This window comes from Acanthaster planci, linkage group LG12 (genome assembly GCF_054643075.1).
Source record: "Acanthaster planci isolate LZ-2023a linkage group LG12, COTS_SCS, whole genome shotgun sequence".
Taxonomy (NCBI): domain Eukaryota; kingdom Metazoa; phylum Echinodermata; class Asteroidea; order Valvatida; family Acanthasteridae; genus Acanthaster; species Acanthaster planci.
The window spans coordinates 6,617,743-6,633,258 of NC_141788.1; the positions used below are offsets into that span (position 1 = coordinate 6,617,743).

A 15,516-nucleotide genomic window follows, 5' to 3' on the forward strand; every position below is an offset into this window, starting at 1 on the left:
CGATAAGGGGTTAGGCTTGCTATCTTGACTTGGGGATTTTGCATTTTTCCGAAAAATTTAAATCATAAGGGATTAGCCTTGCATTTTTAATTCAACATTTACAACAATGTGAAAATTGAGGTTAGCCTGGCAATTTTACGAAAGTTTGCCAGATTTTTAATTTTTGCTCAAAATTAAAGCAGTTAAGCCTTATAATAGTAAAAATGGGAAAAATTGGCAATCACAGAAAATTCAATTCTAATAAGGATGAGTTTGCAATTTTATTACAGGGCAGATTTTTTGCTTAAAATCCAAAATGTTGCAGGGTTAAAATTGGAATTTTTTACATCTAAAAAAAGATCATTTTGCTTAAATTAGGAATGCTAATTGCAATTGTTTGAAAAAAGTGTCACCAGAATCTTGAGGTTACTTGACAGAAAGCTTGAACAAATGTACTCACCAACTTTTATATAGCCATAACAGATCAATGCTTTTTATTTGACAGTAATATACAAAATGCATAATAATCAAGATTTACATCAAATATTTTATACAAACAAAATGCAAAGCTGCAAATATTGACCCTAATACAACCGAAATAATGTCAATGCTTTCGCACCTGAATGTATATTTACACATCTATGAATTTAAAAGCTTTGCAAAAAAACTTTTACAAAACAGAGGTTAAGATAGCTGTCCAATTTAACTTCCAGGATGAATAGAAACCCGATGAAAATTAAGGCAGGGGGATTGGGGAGGGGTCGTGTCCATTACCAATGTCCTAGGGTATGGCACGATGCATGTAAACTGCTTGGCAAAAATGACATATGGCTATTGCAGCCAACATTGTTTATGTTCAGCCAACTACATACCGAGCAGCTGTTTGAACAACCACCACCACCTTGCAGAATAGGTTCATTTCAGTTTCTATGACAATGTGACAAAACCTCAGAACAGTGATCCGGCTATGCCAATTTCAGAAGAAAAACTCAACAAGATGGTTGTTTCTTACTCCATAAACAAACATTCGGCTATTATTCTCTTCCCCTGATTCAACAAACTGTAATAATCTTTACAATAAAATGACAAAATCATTGTTTGAGCGTTCAAGCTAAATTGGAATTGAAGAGATGTGCAGAGCTGGTAACAATAATGCTAGAAGGGGCAGTGTTATACAAGTAGGAATACCCTTCCATCCCAATTTGTACACGGTACACCATTAGCTGTTATTCCTAAGGCAAGTTGGATCTTCTTCAAAAATAACTGAAACAACTAGTGTTTTGAAACAAGCCACACCCTTCCCCAAACTGTCCTCAATAGTTAAAGAAATCTTTGTTTTCCCAAAGAGGGGAATTTTTTAATGAAATCAATTCAAGATTTAAAAAAAAGGGAAAGTAAAAGATATATCTTGTATGTACAAAAGCTTTTTTAAAAGCTGTCACACACACCAAAAACAAAATCAACGATGGACACTTACGCTAAACAAAATAGCAATGTAAGGCCACAAGAAATATAGATTATTCTAACTACGCATATGCACCGCGCGTGGCAGGGTACCACCACAGTTCAAAGATTACTTTGTGCACTTCAACTTGTAACCAAGTCAACATCTGACATTTTACACAACATCAAAATTAAGAATTACTCTGAGGTTAATTACTGAGGTTACTTCATACACTGGTAAATGCTTTAATATGGCAAGGCAGTACTAGAAACAAACATGCAAGCAATGCCACCAACTCACTATTGTTGTTGATTTTAAAATACCAACTCTTAGCAGAAGCGGTGTCCGATATCATCCAACTGGTTTGCGCTCACATCCTAAACAATCTTCATTGTTTAAGTAAAAAAAATCACAGCCCAGCATGAAAGAGTTTAAATCTTCAATACTTTCTGATTTACAGAAAAGGTAACATTCACTTTGATATACCGCATACGTACTTGAGAGCTTTGGAAATACTTCTGTAACGCAATAACAACAGTGAATGAATAACCAAAATGAACAGTGAACACTTGAAGTAAATGGACAATGCAAGCCATACATATTCATGGTGTCAATTACATCCAAATACAGAGAGCAGTTGTTAAAGATTTTCTTAGCACAGGTTACACAAAGGTGTAAGCATGTCATCGATGAAATTTTCAAACACAGATCATCACAGGACTTCACTTCACTAGGGTTAAATGTACAAAAAACTTGAGGTCTCCTCTTTATAATTAATTAAACTTAATCTTCAGTTTGAACAATAACTGGCAACAATTTGTTGGTCTTACAATTACAATAATAACCTTCAACCCATTCCCAATTGTATTAAAATGAAGGAATGGGGTATGGAAGCCAGTCTAATGTGACACCAGATTTTGTCATGAACTTCTCCAGGACTTTTGTCAAAGATCTTGTCAAAGTCCCAAAAGATACCAGGACAAAACATATTACAAAAGCACAATAGTCATTTGGACAGACTCGCTTACAGAGAATTAACCACCTGTGGGATAAATATGTCAAGGGTAACATAGATAAATATATGTGGATGTGAAAGTTAGAGAAATGACTTTCATCCAATTGATAATTGAACTGATCAAATAAGATTTCTATCCACTATTAATAAATACTCAATTAATAATTAATGTCGATTTGATCAATAAACTATAAACATTTCAATACTTTGAGTACTTATATAGATGAAATATTTACACATATTTACACAAATGTACCCTGATTATTCACATTCCCTCTTGCCTTCAATTCCCATTCCAGGAAATCCATGCCAATTTCTTAATATTCACATGATGTAAAGACAACGTGACATCTCTTAGGAAGTATGGTTTTGACATCCAAAGCTTTTTTGACAAAAATCTTTCACATGCTGTCTATATTTTGTGGTCAAACAGAGCACAGCCCAGCTCCATCCTTCTTCAAAATGTGGTGTCTTGTTTTATGGAAATCTAGTCAGCTGCCACTCCTTCCAACTTCTCATATTTTGAAAAGTTATTTATAGCAGTTTCCATCTTTTTCCAAAAAAGAGCACATGTTTATTGCCTTCAACAATCCTTCAAACACTTGATGCAAATCCAAACATTCCTTTAAATAATGTTGCAAATGATAAATCCAAGTTAGCATTTAACTTCTTGACTTTTTTAAAGCTACCAGACCCCACTATTAAAACTATCATAGCGCCATCAACACCAACAATCTTATTTACAGTTTTAGAATTTATATAGGTATGTCTTTACAGGCAGTAACCATGACATAAGTTTTAGACAAAACATTACACATACATAATGGAGGCTAGGAATGTTGAATGCCATTAAATATATATCTATAGATATTACTTTGAAAATTGCCACATTTAGTTCATTATACATGCGCTTTTTAGTATTTTTCTCCTAATGTTCAAGACAGGAGGCAGAAAAACAGAAAATGGCAAAGGTTGAACAAATTAGTCTTATTTGCCCTTAGAAGATGATCGGCCAGAATCCTTTGATTTCTTGTCAGATTTTGTCTTGTCCCATTTACACCTCTCTAGTATGGTTTTCTCTTGTTTACCCTTGTCTTGTCGTGTCTTTTCTGAGATCAAATTTTCTTCCGTTTTGCTCCTATCTAACTTTCCTCTCTCTTTTGTTCTAGTCTTCTCAGGGCCAGGACCGTCCTCTGACTTGGATTTTGTTTTCTCTGACTTGGACTTATCACCTTTAGATTTTTCTGTTTTAGTAGTTTCGATGACGACTGGTTCTACAATGGAGCTTTTGTCTGGTTTTTCTTTGATTTCCTGTTTGATTTTCTCAGAAGCCTTGGTGTCTACCTTAAATTTGTCTGTTTTGTCAATTTCAACCTTTACCTGGTCCGGTGCCTTGGATTTCTCTGAAGTATCTTCAATTATATCTGGGATGGGTACACAGTCTGTTCCCGAGTCTGCTCGATGTCTTGGCTGAGCAGCAAAGAAGTCTGAAGTGGGTCTCTCATGCTCTGGAGAGAGTGCACGGCGTAGAAGTGGAGAGGGCGGAGTGTCTAGATTCTTAGGTCGGATGAACTTCTTGGGTTTGGCTTTCATTGGTGCTGTCAGGGTGGGGCTGGCTAGGCCATGAGCTGGGTACGTCTGTGTCGTGTTGGAACTCCCTGGGGAATGACCCAGGTTAGTCACGATAGTGAGTGGACTTGGAGTTCTGACCGGTGATGTTGGAATTGGCGATGAACTTGGTGTCCTAGCCAATGGCGACAGGGGAATGTGACCCACCGACTTCCGTCGAGGTCCACTCTTGTGGAATACCCTTGGGAGCTTGTGCGCAAGGCCCTGGAGAGAGCTCGGCCGTGAGGAGGAATAAGACGCAGACATAGAGGCCGGAGAATTGGGGCCACTGGACCCTGAGGAACTACTTTGAGAGAGATTGACTGGAGAGCTGACTGAGGCCTCCAAAGGAGCATGGAATATCGGCGGTGAGCGAGGAGATTTCATTAGGGTAGGTGAACGAGGAGAAGCCTCATTAGATGGTGGTGAGCGATAAGCCACCATGCTGCTTCCACGACCCCCCGACAGTGCCAGGGGCGAGACCTGATCAGCAGATCCCTTCCTGAGACTTGGCCGGCGATAGACGGAGCTGCGACGTTTCCTATCGATGGTGTCACGACGCTTGGACTTCTTACGACGGCGTGCCATCTTGCTACCGGCCAATGTGTGACGTCGGCTGCCTGTTTTGATGGTGGTGTTCTCCAATGGAACGACACGGAGGACTACTTGGTTCTCATCACTGAGCATGAGCTCAATGATGTCACGATGAATCAAACCTTCAACAGGTGTATTGTTGATATGAGTAATGAGATCCATTGGCCTCAGGCCAGCCTCATAGGCTGGGCTTTGCTTCTCCACATTCTGTAGCAAAAGAAAATAAGGCACATTGTAACCAATATCAGGTCAGCGCAGTGTAACAAATAGACAAATTCATCATCACATGAACATGGGCTGGGCAGGGCATTTGTCATGGAAGTCCAATACAGGCTCCATTCAACACCTGTTAACGGAAAATTGACAAGCTAAACAAATGGATAAATGCCAACTGGTAAATGAATGAAGTACCTTCACCTACATTCTGGAATCATGGCCCACGTTTGTATTAGAGGAAACACATCTTTGAGGATTCACAAAGCTCATTTGATGGTGACTTGACTCCTAGAAAGCTGGAATGTGTACAAAAACAACAAGTTTCTTAACTTACCGAGACCAAATGATGGATGGTGTACACGTTGCTCTCACCAAGGTAGACCCGAATTGCCCGCATCTGGAATCCGTACCTCCGTCGCCGCGGGAACTTCTTGATTACGATTGGAGGCTTGAGAGGTCCTGTCGCCAGGGAGAAGTCCCTGGATGGTGAACCATCCCGTGAACTAGTGCCATCCCGGGAGCTGGTACTGGACTCACCAGGAGAATTGAGAGGGGATGGAACATGAAGCTCTTCTCCTAGAAAAGAACAAAAAAGTAAAGTTGACCATTTTAAATTGAATATCGCTGAAAGGGATTTTTCCCTGGACAGTTTAGATGTTGGTGCATTCCTCTTATATGACTGGAATGCTATCTCAGCATAAAGCATCCACACTATTAATGGATTCATTTTGCTTGGAGCTTTTCTGAATTGTACAACATCCTCTAAATACACAGGAAACCAATGCCACATTCTGCTTAACTCGAAGAAATTTCTCTTAATCTTGCAGAATCCTCCAAAACCTGATGAAGTTTGAGGGCTAGGAGAAAGTTGAGATAAACAAAATTAACAGTCTGAATTTTTACCAGTGAAATAGTTCAGCATAGATTCCACTGTGAGGAGGTCATACCTGTAGGGATGATAAGAGACAATGTCCCAGAAGATGCTGATTTGATGACCGGCCGTGACTGTCCAGCCTGGTCCACACCGGTAAGACTCCCCTGGCTACCAGAGCTGCTGTTCCCGTCTTTGGACAATGCTGGTGATGAGGACTGTGGTTCATTGGAAGATGACGATGCTCCTGATGGACTGTCCTCCTCCAAGGAGATGGAGAACCTTGGCAGGACATCCTTCAATCCGGGCTTCCTGGTCAGACGGCGATGAGTGCGAGGTGAATAGTCTGGTGTCAGCTCATTGGAAGCATGCAGAGAATCCATGATAATAGGGTCACCAGACCTGTGGCTGTGCCGTCTGAAAGACAACCCCAAAAATACTTCTATGACATACAGATGCTGAAGATCAAAATCTTATGAACTAGATTCCACTGAAGGTAAATCATTTTCTAGACACCACAAACTTAAACTAGTGACATCAGGAATCCGTTTTACCCAGGCAGATTACCATTTCTGTCTCACCTGACAACTGTCGGATGCTCCCCTGCCAGTTTCTCGCTCTTGCTCCTGACAGGAAGAGAAGAGTGACTAGCACCCTCTCTGTCTTGGGGCAGCGGAGGTGATGCACCAAAGCTAGGTATGGGCATGGGAGCGCTCAGCGATCGCTCACGACGTTCCGAGTCATCTGATGACTGAGACACACTGCTGCAGGAACGGTTGTAGCGCGGAGAGAATGTTGTGAAGTTCCCAATTTCCAATGTGTCTTCTTCTTCATCTTCCTCTGAATCCAGCTCGTGGTTGTATCGGTCAGAACGAGCTGGAAGACAACATGGCATCAACTTGAAATATCTCTTCGGGTCGGGGTAAAGGTACAACTGATCTCTAGGCACTCATGACCTTGAATAATTAGACAAAATTCAACCTACAACTCAGGACAATAATGTTTTCCTTCTTTGTTCTGAACTCAAAGCACTTTTGTGTTGTCTGTGCATAGTACGTTCCACATTTAAAGTCCTTCTGAAGCACTTTAAATGGCAATGCAGTTTGCTACTTTCGTGACATGCAATGTATGATTTAGTGAAGCAACTATCTCAGAGTGACAAACAATGACATTTCATCTGGGCATAACCATGTCAGCCACCAAATACTGCCCTGGGTATACTGAGAAAGTAGATGTCTGCAAATCTTTAGACGAGAGGGACTCACTGTCAAAGTAACTGGTGTCTTCCTCTCCCTCCAGCTGGGGTATAAACTCCGCCTTCTGTCGCAGCATGGAGCCCCAATCCAAACCGGCAAAGAAGATATGTTCCTTGACTTCATGGCTGCCTCCTGTGCCCAGGCGGAAATAGGGGTTCTGCTGAAGGAGTTTCATGATGAGGTCTTGGGCATCATCAGGAAGAGTGTCCTCACCATCTGGCCAATCAATGTCCACTGGGGGGAGAAAATCGGGCGTTAGATTAGCAGCTGTCTTAAATGGCTAGGTTTACACAGGGTGAAGCTGAGAAACTAGACCAGCACTCTTAAAGTAGAAGTGTGCACCAAGTTGACTGTTTATCAGTGTCCACTAACGGAAAAAGATCAGGTGATAGATTAGAAGCTGTCTTAAATGGTTAACGCTGAAAGAAGCGGAGGTGCCAGACCAGTGTAGGATCCTGAACCAGGTTGATTTGTTGGTAACACTGAGTGATGCCAACACCTGATTAGCACCTGATGTATAAGTGGGTATATAATGAATGCAGATGGGAAGCCAGCATCACTTAACATCACTGTAAATGGTTAGATATATGCTAAGTCAAGGCTGGGTGTCAGACTAGTTGGCTGGTAATGATATTATAAGTTAAATTTCAAACATCGCTCAGCTGGTAAAAACGTTTATCGGTGTGGTTTTTTCAATTGAGCTATCTGCACATTAAATATGACGTAAATCATTTTTTTCTGTCTCTACTCACCATTGATAGCTTGGGTGAACAATTCTTCCGGAGTGTCTCCAAAGAATGGTGGACAACCAACCAGAAACTCAAACAGCACAACTCCCATGGACCACCAGTCCACCGGTTTCCCGTAGCCCTGTCGCAGGATGACTTCAGGTGCAATGTACTGGGGAGTACCACACACCTGCTGGTCTATGAACAGTTTGGTGTCATGGTCTACACTACCCTCATACAAGTTTGTCGTTACTGCAACAAGAAAAGACAAACAGTGGTCAAGACAATGCATTTTGCAAGTACTTGTACCAAATAAGTGTCTTTCGGCACTTTCTCTTTGTCAATTAAGAATCTCTAAATTTGTAACAGTTTTTTCTGTTTGGAATACTCAATGTAGAAATGTTGCTTCTACAAATGGAACAAGCAGTGTCCCTCAAGCATTTCCAAATGGATTGGACTATGCTTTATTTAATGATGATTACCCCTACAGGCAAAGGTTTTCACATGGAAACATTTTGCTACCATATTTTACAAACTTTGCATTTGCTAAATGTTCCTTTGAAACCAATCATACTTGATTGAATGTTTGGAAGACTTACAGCTCATGAGTCCAATCTTGGAAAGACCAAAGTCTGTCAGCTTGATGTGACCAGTGGACGTAATAAGCAGGCTGGAGAAAAAATTATTTTCAAATGTAGAGAGTTAGACTAATATTCCTTTGTTGGCAAATTTGAAATGACTAACATTGTCACCCTACATTGACTGTAGACTGTATCATTTCCATCAATTTGTCATTTATTCTGACAACTACAAGGCAAACTACATTTTCTGAGATTTAGCTCTGCTTTTATTCGAACAAATTTGTTTCGTTTTGTTCAGTATTTTGCATCAATTTTCCGGCTATTTCTTTGACATTTCCTTGACTTGAGTCTTATTATCAACTATTCAGAAAATGCCTCGTCATTACTCCATTATTCCTATGTCCGAACGACACAGGAATCAGTTCTTACTTGTCGGGCTTGATGTCACGATGCACGATTCCGTAACTATGGAGATACTCAACAGCCAAGACTGCTTCCCCGAAGTAAAGCCTGGGAGAGGCAAATATATAGAAATACTGCCAGGATACAATATAATAACAAGATGTTCTGAAAACACTGGTAATTTGGTTAATGTGTCAAAAACATGTAAAATGATGTTGTGAAGGGTTGCTTGGTGAAAAGCCTGAGTCCTACACTGTATCTTACCTGGCCATTTCAAAGGGTAACGGTCCAATATTCTTCAGTAAAGTAGCCACGTCACCTCCTTCAACATATTCCATGACCATACACAGGTGTTTCTGTAGGAAATTACATGGATTAACTCAATCAAACAGTTGGTTTTCTTCACATCCTCATGAATAAGGCAAGCTCGGTGGTCGAGTGGTTAAGACGTCTGCACTAGTAAGCAGGAGGTCATAGGTTCGAGTCCCACCCGAGTATGTTTGTGGTCTTTTCACAAGCCTTCGGGGGCATGTATACACTGAGTATACAGTGTTAACATACACGTCGGGCAAGGTAAAAATCCAACATTAACTCATGAATAAGGTTAGGGATTATTAATTTGTACTTTCTGAAGGCTACTCACCTCACCACTGTTAGACTACAATCAACCATTTGGCTCTGTGTCAACTGTGGCTATAATTTTCAATGGAACACCACAGTAAGCTACATGGATCCACCATCATATCCTATGCACTTGTACAGTTAACACCATGGTAACACCGACCAAATAGTGTCTAGTCATGTGATGTACACACAATTACACCATGTAACATGGTGGAAAACACTGCATGGTAAGTGGTGTCCCATCAAGTAAAGTTACAATAAATAGGACGGTGATTTACCTCTTGTGGATTAAATACTTTTTATGATAATTAACCAACCGACAATGATACTGATCATTGCTTGGTTTCAGGCAGCAAAAATGATTTTCCAGCAATATGGGGGAACTTCTTACAAAGATTTCAAAAGCAATTACTGTGAAACACATCTTCTGAATTGCTTTAAATTTAACTAAAAGCAATGCTATCTTCATTTCCCTATCTGATTTTATTTTTGGAAGGAAGCCAACCTTGGTTTCAAAGCTGCAAAACATGCCAACCACAAAGGGATTCTCAGCAAAACTCAGGATGTCTCGTTCAGCAAAGACCTGGTCCACTTGATTGCGGAGAGCTAGGTTATGTTTCCAAAGCTTCTTCATGGCAAACCGCTGCAAGGTGGGTTTGTATCGCACCAAGTAAACAGCACTAAAACAGAAAAACAAAACAAGGGAAGGTTGGAGTGGGGATGGTCAAAAATCAGCAACAAATTTTGTTAAAGAAATGATAGTAACCCAATAACCTAGAACAAAATAGTTTCTTTGGATTACATAAATTGACTTATAAAATTTGACATTTCGCTCGTTTCAGGAAAATAGAGAAACAGATATAGGTTAAGCTGTTAAAGCAGAACTCTCACCCAGTAATCCCTTTAGGTACCCTGGGGCAACTACTGACCCCCATTCAGGTAATACGGGGTGAAGGGAAAGCTCGGGGGAACCTTATCTAATGAGTCCAGATGACACAGAAATTATCCCATTTATAGAGAGTTCAAATATCATAACCTTTTCTACAACCTTTCCACATTTGTCCATTTCCCCTGACTCTCCCAAGTCAATGGAAATCACTTGGAGTGGAACCTCTGGATTGGGCACAGAGGCACTCCTGAGACAAGATTTTACCTGGTACTGAGCTAGTAACTGCTAGGAGAGCAGTCTCTGAGTCTTCCTTGCTTACCCGTAAGCACCATTGCTGATAATCTTGATGTTCTCAAAGTCGCTCTCCTCTGGCTCCTTGAAACTGCTATGTCTTCTCTCCCTGTCACCCTGTTATGAATATTCAACACCTTTCAGAGCTTGCATTTTTCATTACTTAGCTCAGTGGCCCTTGTGCGTAAGTCTCAACCAACGTCATCTATGCGATCTAAATAATGCAAAGGATCATGGGTGAGCCAAACCGACGTGACCTCAGGGTAAAAGGCTTGCCAGTGTTGGTGACTGTAAGGCATGATGTCATCGATTGATGTCCAATCACAGTGTGCTATTCTGACTTCAGACATATCAAATGTCTTCTAAGTACATGTAAGAAGAACAAGGGTGTATGTTTTCAAATGCAGAATGTATGAGGAAAGGGATCACTATGAGAAACATGAACTTCACCAAAATCCAAAACTTTAGGATATACAATTTCTGATTTATCTGGGGAGCTGTTGTTGATTGTTTAGTCTGAATGCTGGAAGGAAGTTGACTGACTTACAGTTTCATCAGTTTCAGATTCTTCCTGCTGCGATTGTTGATGTTGCTGATGTTGTTGATGTTGTTGATGTTGTTGCTGCTGATGTTGTGAGGGTTGTTGGTCATCATACACCATCACATCATAGAAATCAGCCAAGGGGTCTTTGGTAAGTCCTAGCTGACCAATGATGTACTTTGGGAGATCGATGGAAACTGGCCCGCCCACGTTCTTTGCATGCCCTTCGGCCTCCTCCAAAATGTGGTAGAATTCCTCAGGGTCAAATTCCTGGGGGAAAAATATTCCTACATCAACTTCCTAAAAGAAGTGATCTGTTTATCAACTCCACCACACAGAGCCTGAAGGCCTGATTTTATCATGTATCTCAAGCACACAAAATCTGCAAGGCACAAGAAGTATTAATCATCATGTTTAAGCAAAAGGTTAAGGGTCAAAGTTAAATGTACTGATAGCTCATAATTTGATAGTTCTCGGCTAAATGTTACATGTAGCTGATGTATCAGCCACAAAAGTTATGGGGCAGCGCGGACATCCGGGATTCTCGCAAAATGACAGGAACTGCGCCAGTGAAAACAGCGACCTTGGCGACGTTCGCGTGCACCAGCCAGTTCGAGGATCGGATTATACAATCTTTTCTTTGATCTGTACGTACGCGCACGCTTGTTGCAATTGTTTTCATCGGCCGCGGTGCTACCCGTATTTTTGTGAAACTCCCAGATGTCCGCACTGCCCCATACATAAGCAATTTGTAATTCAAATCCAATGGATGACAATATGACTGGCATTTCAGAGACTTAAGGTTTTCATCTGGCAATAGTCTTCATTGACAGCATTTCCTGACAAAGATTTACAGCAGTCAACTTTGATGAAATCTCACCTACCAAACATTCTAGGAGTCTGCCAGGTCTAGCAATGATCATGAGCAATTCTCGCTCCACTTTAGCAAATGCTTGGGCAGAAGCATCGGACCTTCGCTCAGCCTAGAAAGGAAACGTATGAAAAAAAACGTTCAGAGATAGACTTGGTGTGGGTAAAGGTCACCAGAGGTCACCGCTGCTGTGTGCCATGCTCAAGAAAATGTCTCTGACACAAACCTATGGCGTTGTGCACACGCTGCTAAGAATGAGACATCTGTACTCTGTTTTTGCCATTCCTACGCTCAACTCAGGTGTCCTTTGCTGTGTTATCCATGGGCTGCACTTTGCCATCAACGGTTCCTGCTGGGATTCCACTGAGACGGAGTACCAGCAGGAACGGGAAGAGGGATAATAGGATTGAGTTTGGGGGTCTTCTAAGCCTGCTTGTTTCAGGCGGATTTGGATTGCGATCAGGAATCTGTCGTCGGTTCACTGACACCAGAACCCAATGAATGGATAGCATGAACAAGCCCTGGGATCGCTGTTCTTGATCCAGATCCACGTGAAACAAACAGGTCCTTGGTAAACCCTTTCCCCCACAATCCTTTGAGACACATTCTTTACCTTCTGTATAGTCTCGTGGTTTTTCCGCCAGTCCTATTTTTCCCTTATCATTTGGGCCACACTTTCTTTGCCTTTTTTCCCTTCCGGACAGGCAAGCTGGTTTGTGATACTCACATCCTCTGACAACACCTGCAGTTTGTTGGCCATCTCAGAGAGGTAGACGTGAGACAGGAGGTCACCCTGCGACTTCTCTAGACAGTCCCGAGCCAGCTCAATGGCATGGTGCACCAGGAACATGTAGATGGCGTCACTGGCTTCCATCTGGTCTGAGGAATGCTTGATGATGAAATCCTGAATGTCAGGCAAAAGCATATTAATATCGTGAGCTACACATTATACAGATCAGATTTTGCTGTTCACAAACCTAAAACTCCCAAATGTGTCTACTTGTTATCTGTTTTTTTGCTCACTGATTTATTGTAATGTCATCCGACAGCATCAAGGTCTGAATTCTTACAACTCTGCCATGAAGGATAGTCTGCTTTCACCATTTCTAGGCTTAAAGGAGCACTGAAAGAATCATGGCACGATACATTGACAGCATTTTGCTGATTTCAGGTGACGGCTGTTTGGTTTACAACTCAGAACAGTTAGTCCAGTTCCATCTCCAAGTTCTATGTAAGTTACCAGTGAATGCTGATGTCTGCATACCATAACAAGACACACAGCTCAAACCAACATGTTCAATGGTAATACAGTCATTCCTCGCAGGAAAGCTTTTATAAGTTTCACCTCAAGTCCCGCAATATTAACGCCAACAGACAAGGACAGGCTCCAGTGTGCACTTACCTTCAGTCTTTTCTCCATCTGTTCCTTGGCCTTGGGGAACCGTTCCTTGTACAGACTGTTCATGATCATCAATTCACTGTCCGAGTTACTCATCAAGGGACTGCTCGCTCCGCTGTCAAAACCCAAAAACATGGTACCATCCGAGTCATCACAGGCTTCCTCCAAGTTTGACCACCCCCCAAAAAGTTCTATCGCAAACCTTTAGTCACATACTGTAGCATGGGTAGGCATTGAATCAAAAATCCTTGGCTTGGTAGCTTATTCATAAAACAGCTGATATGGTTTGATTCCCTTATAGTAAGAACCTTGATCCTATTTGGCTAAATGTTGACAAACTCAGAACAGTTCAGTCAAGCCACTTCAACTTGATATCCACGTTTTGTCTCAATACAAAGAATGCATTACTGGTTTGTGCAAATGCAGGATGATGTCCATGTAAGAATTAAAATGAAACTGGTCACCTTTCAAGTTTAAAGCAAAAGCGACAAAGTTCTGGAACACTTACATGTATTTAAGACATTATTTAAAGAAATAATAAGCAGTTCACTATAACGACCACTACCTCTTCATGGAATGCTGTGACACTGAAAAATTCACATAAAGTAATAAGTACCAGTGGTAATAACACTTCTGGCTGTTAGTAAGACAGATGCATTAACGAATTGCATGTAACATAATGGGCTCCACACAAACACATGTAGCATCTCAACCAAGAAACTGCAAAACACTGACCATGCCTAAACGTTGTGGCTGTGACTGCAAATAATATGTGTTTCTAAGGAAGCTTTGTGCATTTCCCATGTCATACCTGTTATTGCTGGCCATAGCCACGTCATTTAGACAAAACCTACTCTAAGTGTTATTCATACGTATTGTGCCCATGGATCATAAACATATCAGTGAACAAACACACAGGTAGAAATAATCTTCAGTGCGTGACATTTTCATGTCTTGTTTCCCTTCACTTTCCACAGCAATTTTGTACGAGCCATGACCTCAAGATCAAGTAACCTCAGAACTGACATGATCCAACATCTGATGAATTACAAACTGCAAATGACAGTTTAAAGATCCAAATTTGGCACTGGACAGCTCCTGGACTTCTCTCTATTGAGGAAGGAAAACCTTGAGTGGCATCCACAGTGAGTCCAGTAAAATTACGAATGAGATTTGAAGCCATCCGACCTATAGCAGACGTTAATGAGATCCAAAACCATATGGGAAGGGGGGGTGACTGCTTTCAACAGTGCGTGATTGAGACTTGAGAAGGGAGACATTCTCATAGAGAATTATTATCAGAGGCTACATCTCCATGTAGGGAGAGCAGGAAGAGTCCTTACTATTGCTAGGTATTGCAAGCTGCATTGAAAGCTCCTGGGGCATTTGCTATGGTCAAAGAGAATTTTCGTTTTTAGTAGACACTGCTAATCAAAAATAGATCAAGGAGAGAATGAGGCATCAGGAAGGAGGAGTTTTTGTTAGCATGAGTTGTTAGTATATTCAATATTACGTGTACATAGCTTGGTGCATGCAGGAATATAGCGCCCTCTGTACGGCTGACAGGAAACTACCATGACCTTAGATCATATACCATATAAGAAGCTATTTAGCATTGTCTTGCATTGTTCAGATGCATAAATGTGGCTAGAAATGTTCACTTTTGCTTTTTGCAGTAATTCTTTGGAACGTTCTGCATTTTCATGGGGGAGAGGGGTTTCTTGGACAGATCCTTGCCATACAAAAAATGAAACTTGTAATTTTAAGTCTTTTTTTCAAGATGGACAATACATTACAGTATCTCTACATCTTAACAACACGATACAAGCAAAAACTGAAGCAGAAACAAACCAACATAATATCCAGCTATAATCTTGGCAACTACCAACATGAATGGTTCTGAGGGTAGCTTACATAATGTGTTTGGCAGGCATCTCGTGAATATCATGCAAGCACAACCAAGACAAACTGTTCATGAGCAAGCCAGCATGCAATGTTTGAAAATGAAAGTACAAAAAGAGAATAGAGAGAAATTAGCAAAGAAATGCAAATTTCAGAGGTTGGTGAACAGCAATTACAATCTAAGGTCTTGAGGAGGCTTCTGTAATTCCTCAGAAGACATTGTGTTGGAGTTCTTGTTGAGTCTACAGTGTAAGTTTCCACTATCAAGTCTCCTTTGTAATGTCTGAGTCGAAGTAATAGCCATG

The 15,516-nt window shown here is 41.0% G+C and overlaps 1 protein-coding gene across 6 annotated transcripts in view; it reads right to left on the reverse strand.

Moving 5' to 3' along the window:
- Positions 1–443: 443 nt before the first annotated feature.
- Positions 444–15,516, reverse strand: part of LOC110977686 (microtubule-associated serine/threonine-protein kinase 3-like) — a 71,843-nt gene continuing 56,770 nt past the window's right edge. For all 6 annotated transcript variants that reach the window (XM_022232005.2, XM_022232001.2, XM_022232003.2 and 3 more), the window contains 15 exons: positions 13,313–13,424; positions 12,638–12,814; positions 11,924–12,022; positions 11,046–11,309; positions 10,527–10,615; positions 9,824–9,998; positions 8,959–9,050; positions 8,722–8,802; positions 8,311–8,381; positions 7,736–7,963; positions 6,993–7,217; positions 6,309–6,603; positions 5,804–6,144; positions 5,191–5,432; positions 444–4,847 (listed from right to left, as the gene is read on the reverse strand). In XM_022232005.2, the coding sequence (XP_022087697.2) occupies positions 3,426–4,847; positions 5,191–5,432; positions 5,804–6,144; positions 6,309–6,603; positions 6,993–7,217; positions 7,736–7,963; positions 8,311–8,381; positions 8,722–8,802; positions 8,959–9,050; positions 9,824–9,998; positions 10,527–10,615; positions 11,046–11,309; positions 11,924–12,022; positions 12,638–12,814; positions 13,313–13,424 (3,913 nt within the window). In that variant the 3' untranslated portion in view covers positions 444–3,425. The remainder of the gene's footprint in view (positions 4,848–5,190; positions 5,433–5,803; positions 6,145–6,308; positions 6,604–6,992; positions 7,218–7,735; positions 7,964–8,310; positions 8,382–8,721; positions 8,803–8,958; positions 9,051–9,823; positions 9,999–10,526; positions 10,616–11,045; positions 11,310–11,923; positions 12,023–12,637; positions 12,815–13,312; positions 13,425–15,516) is intronic.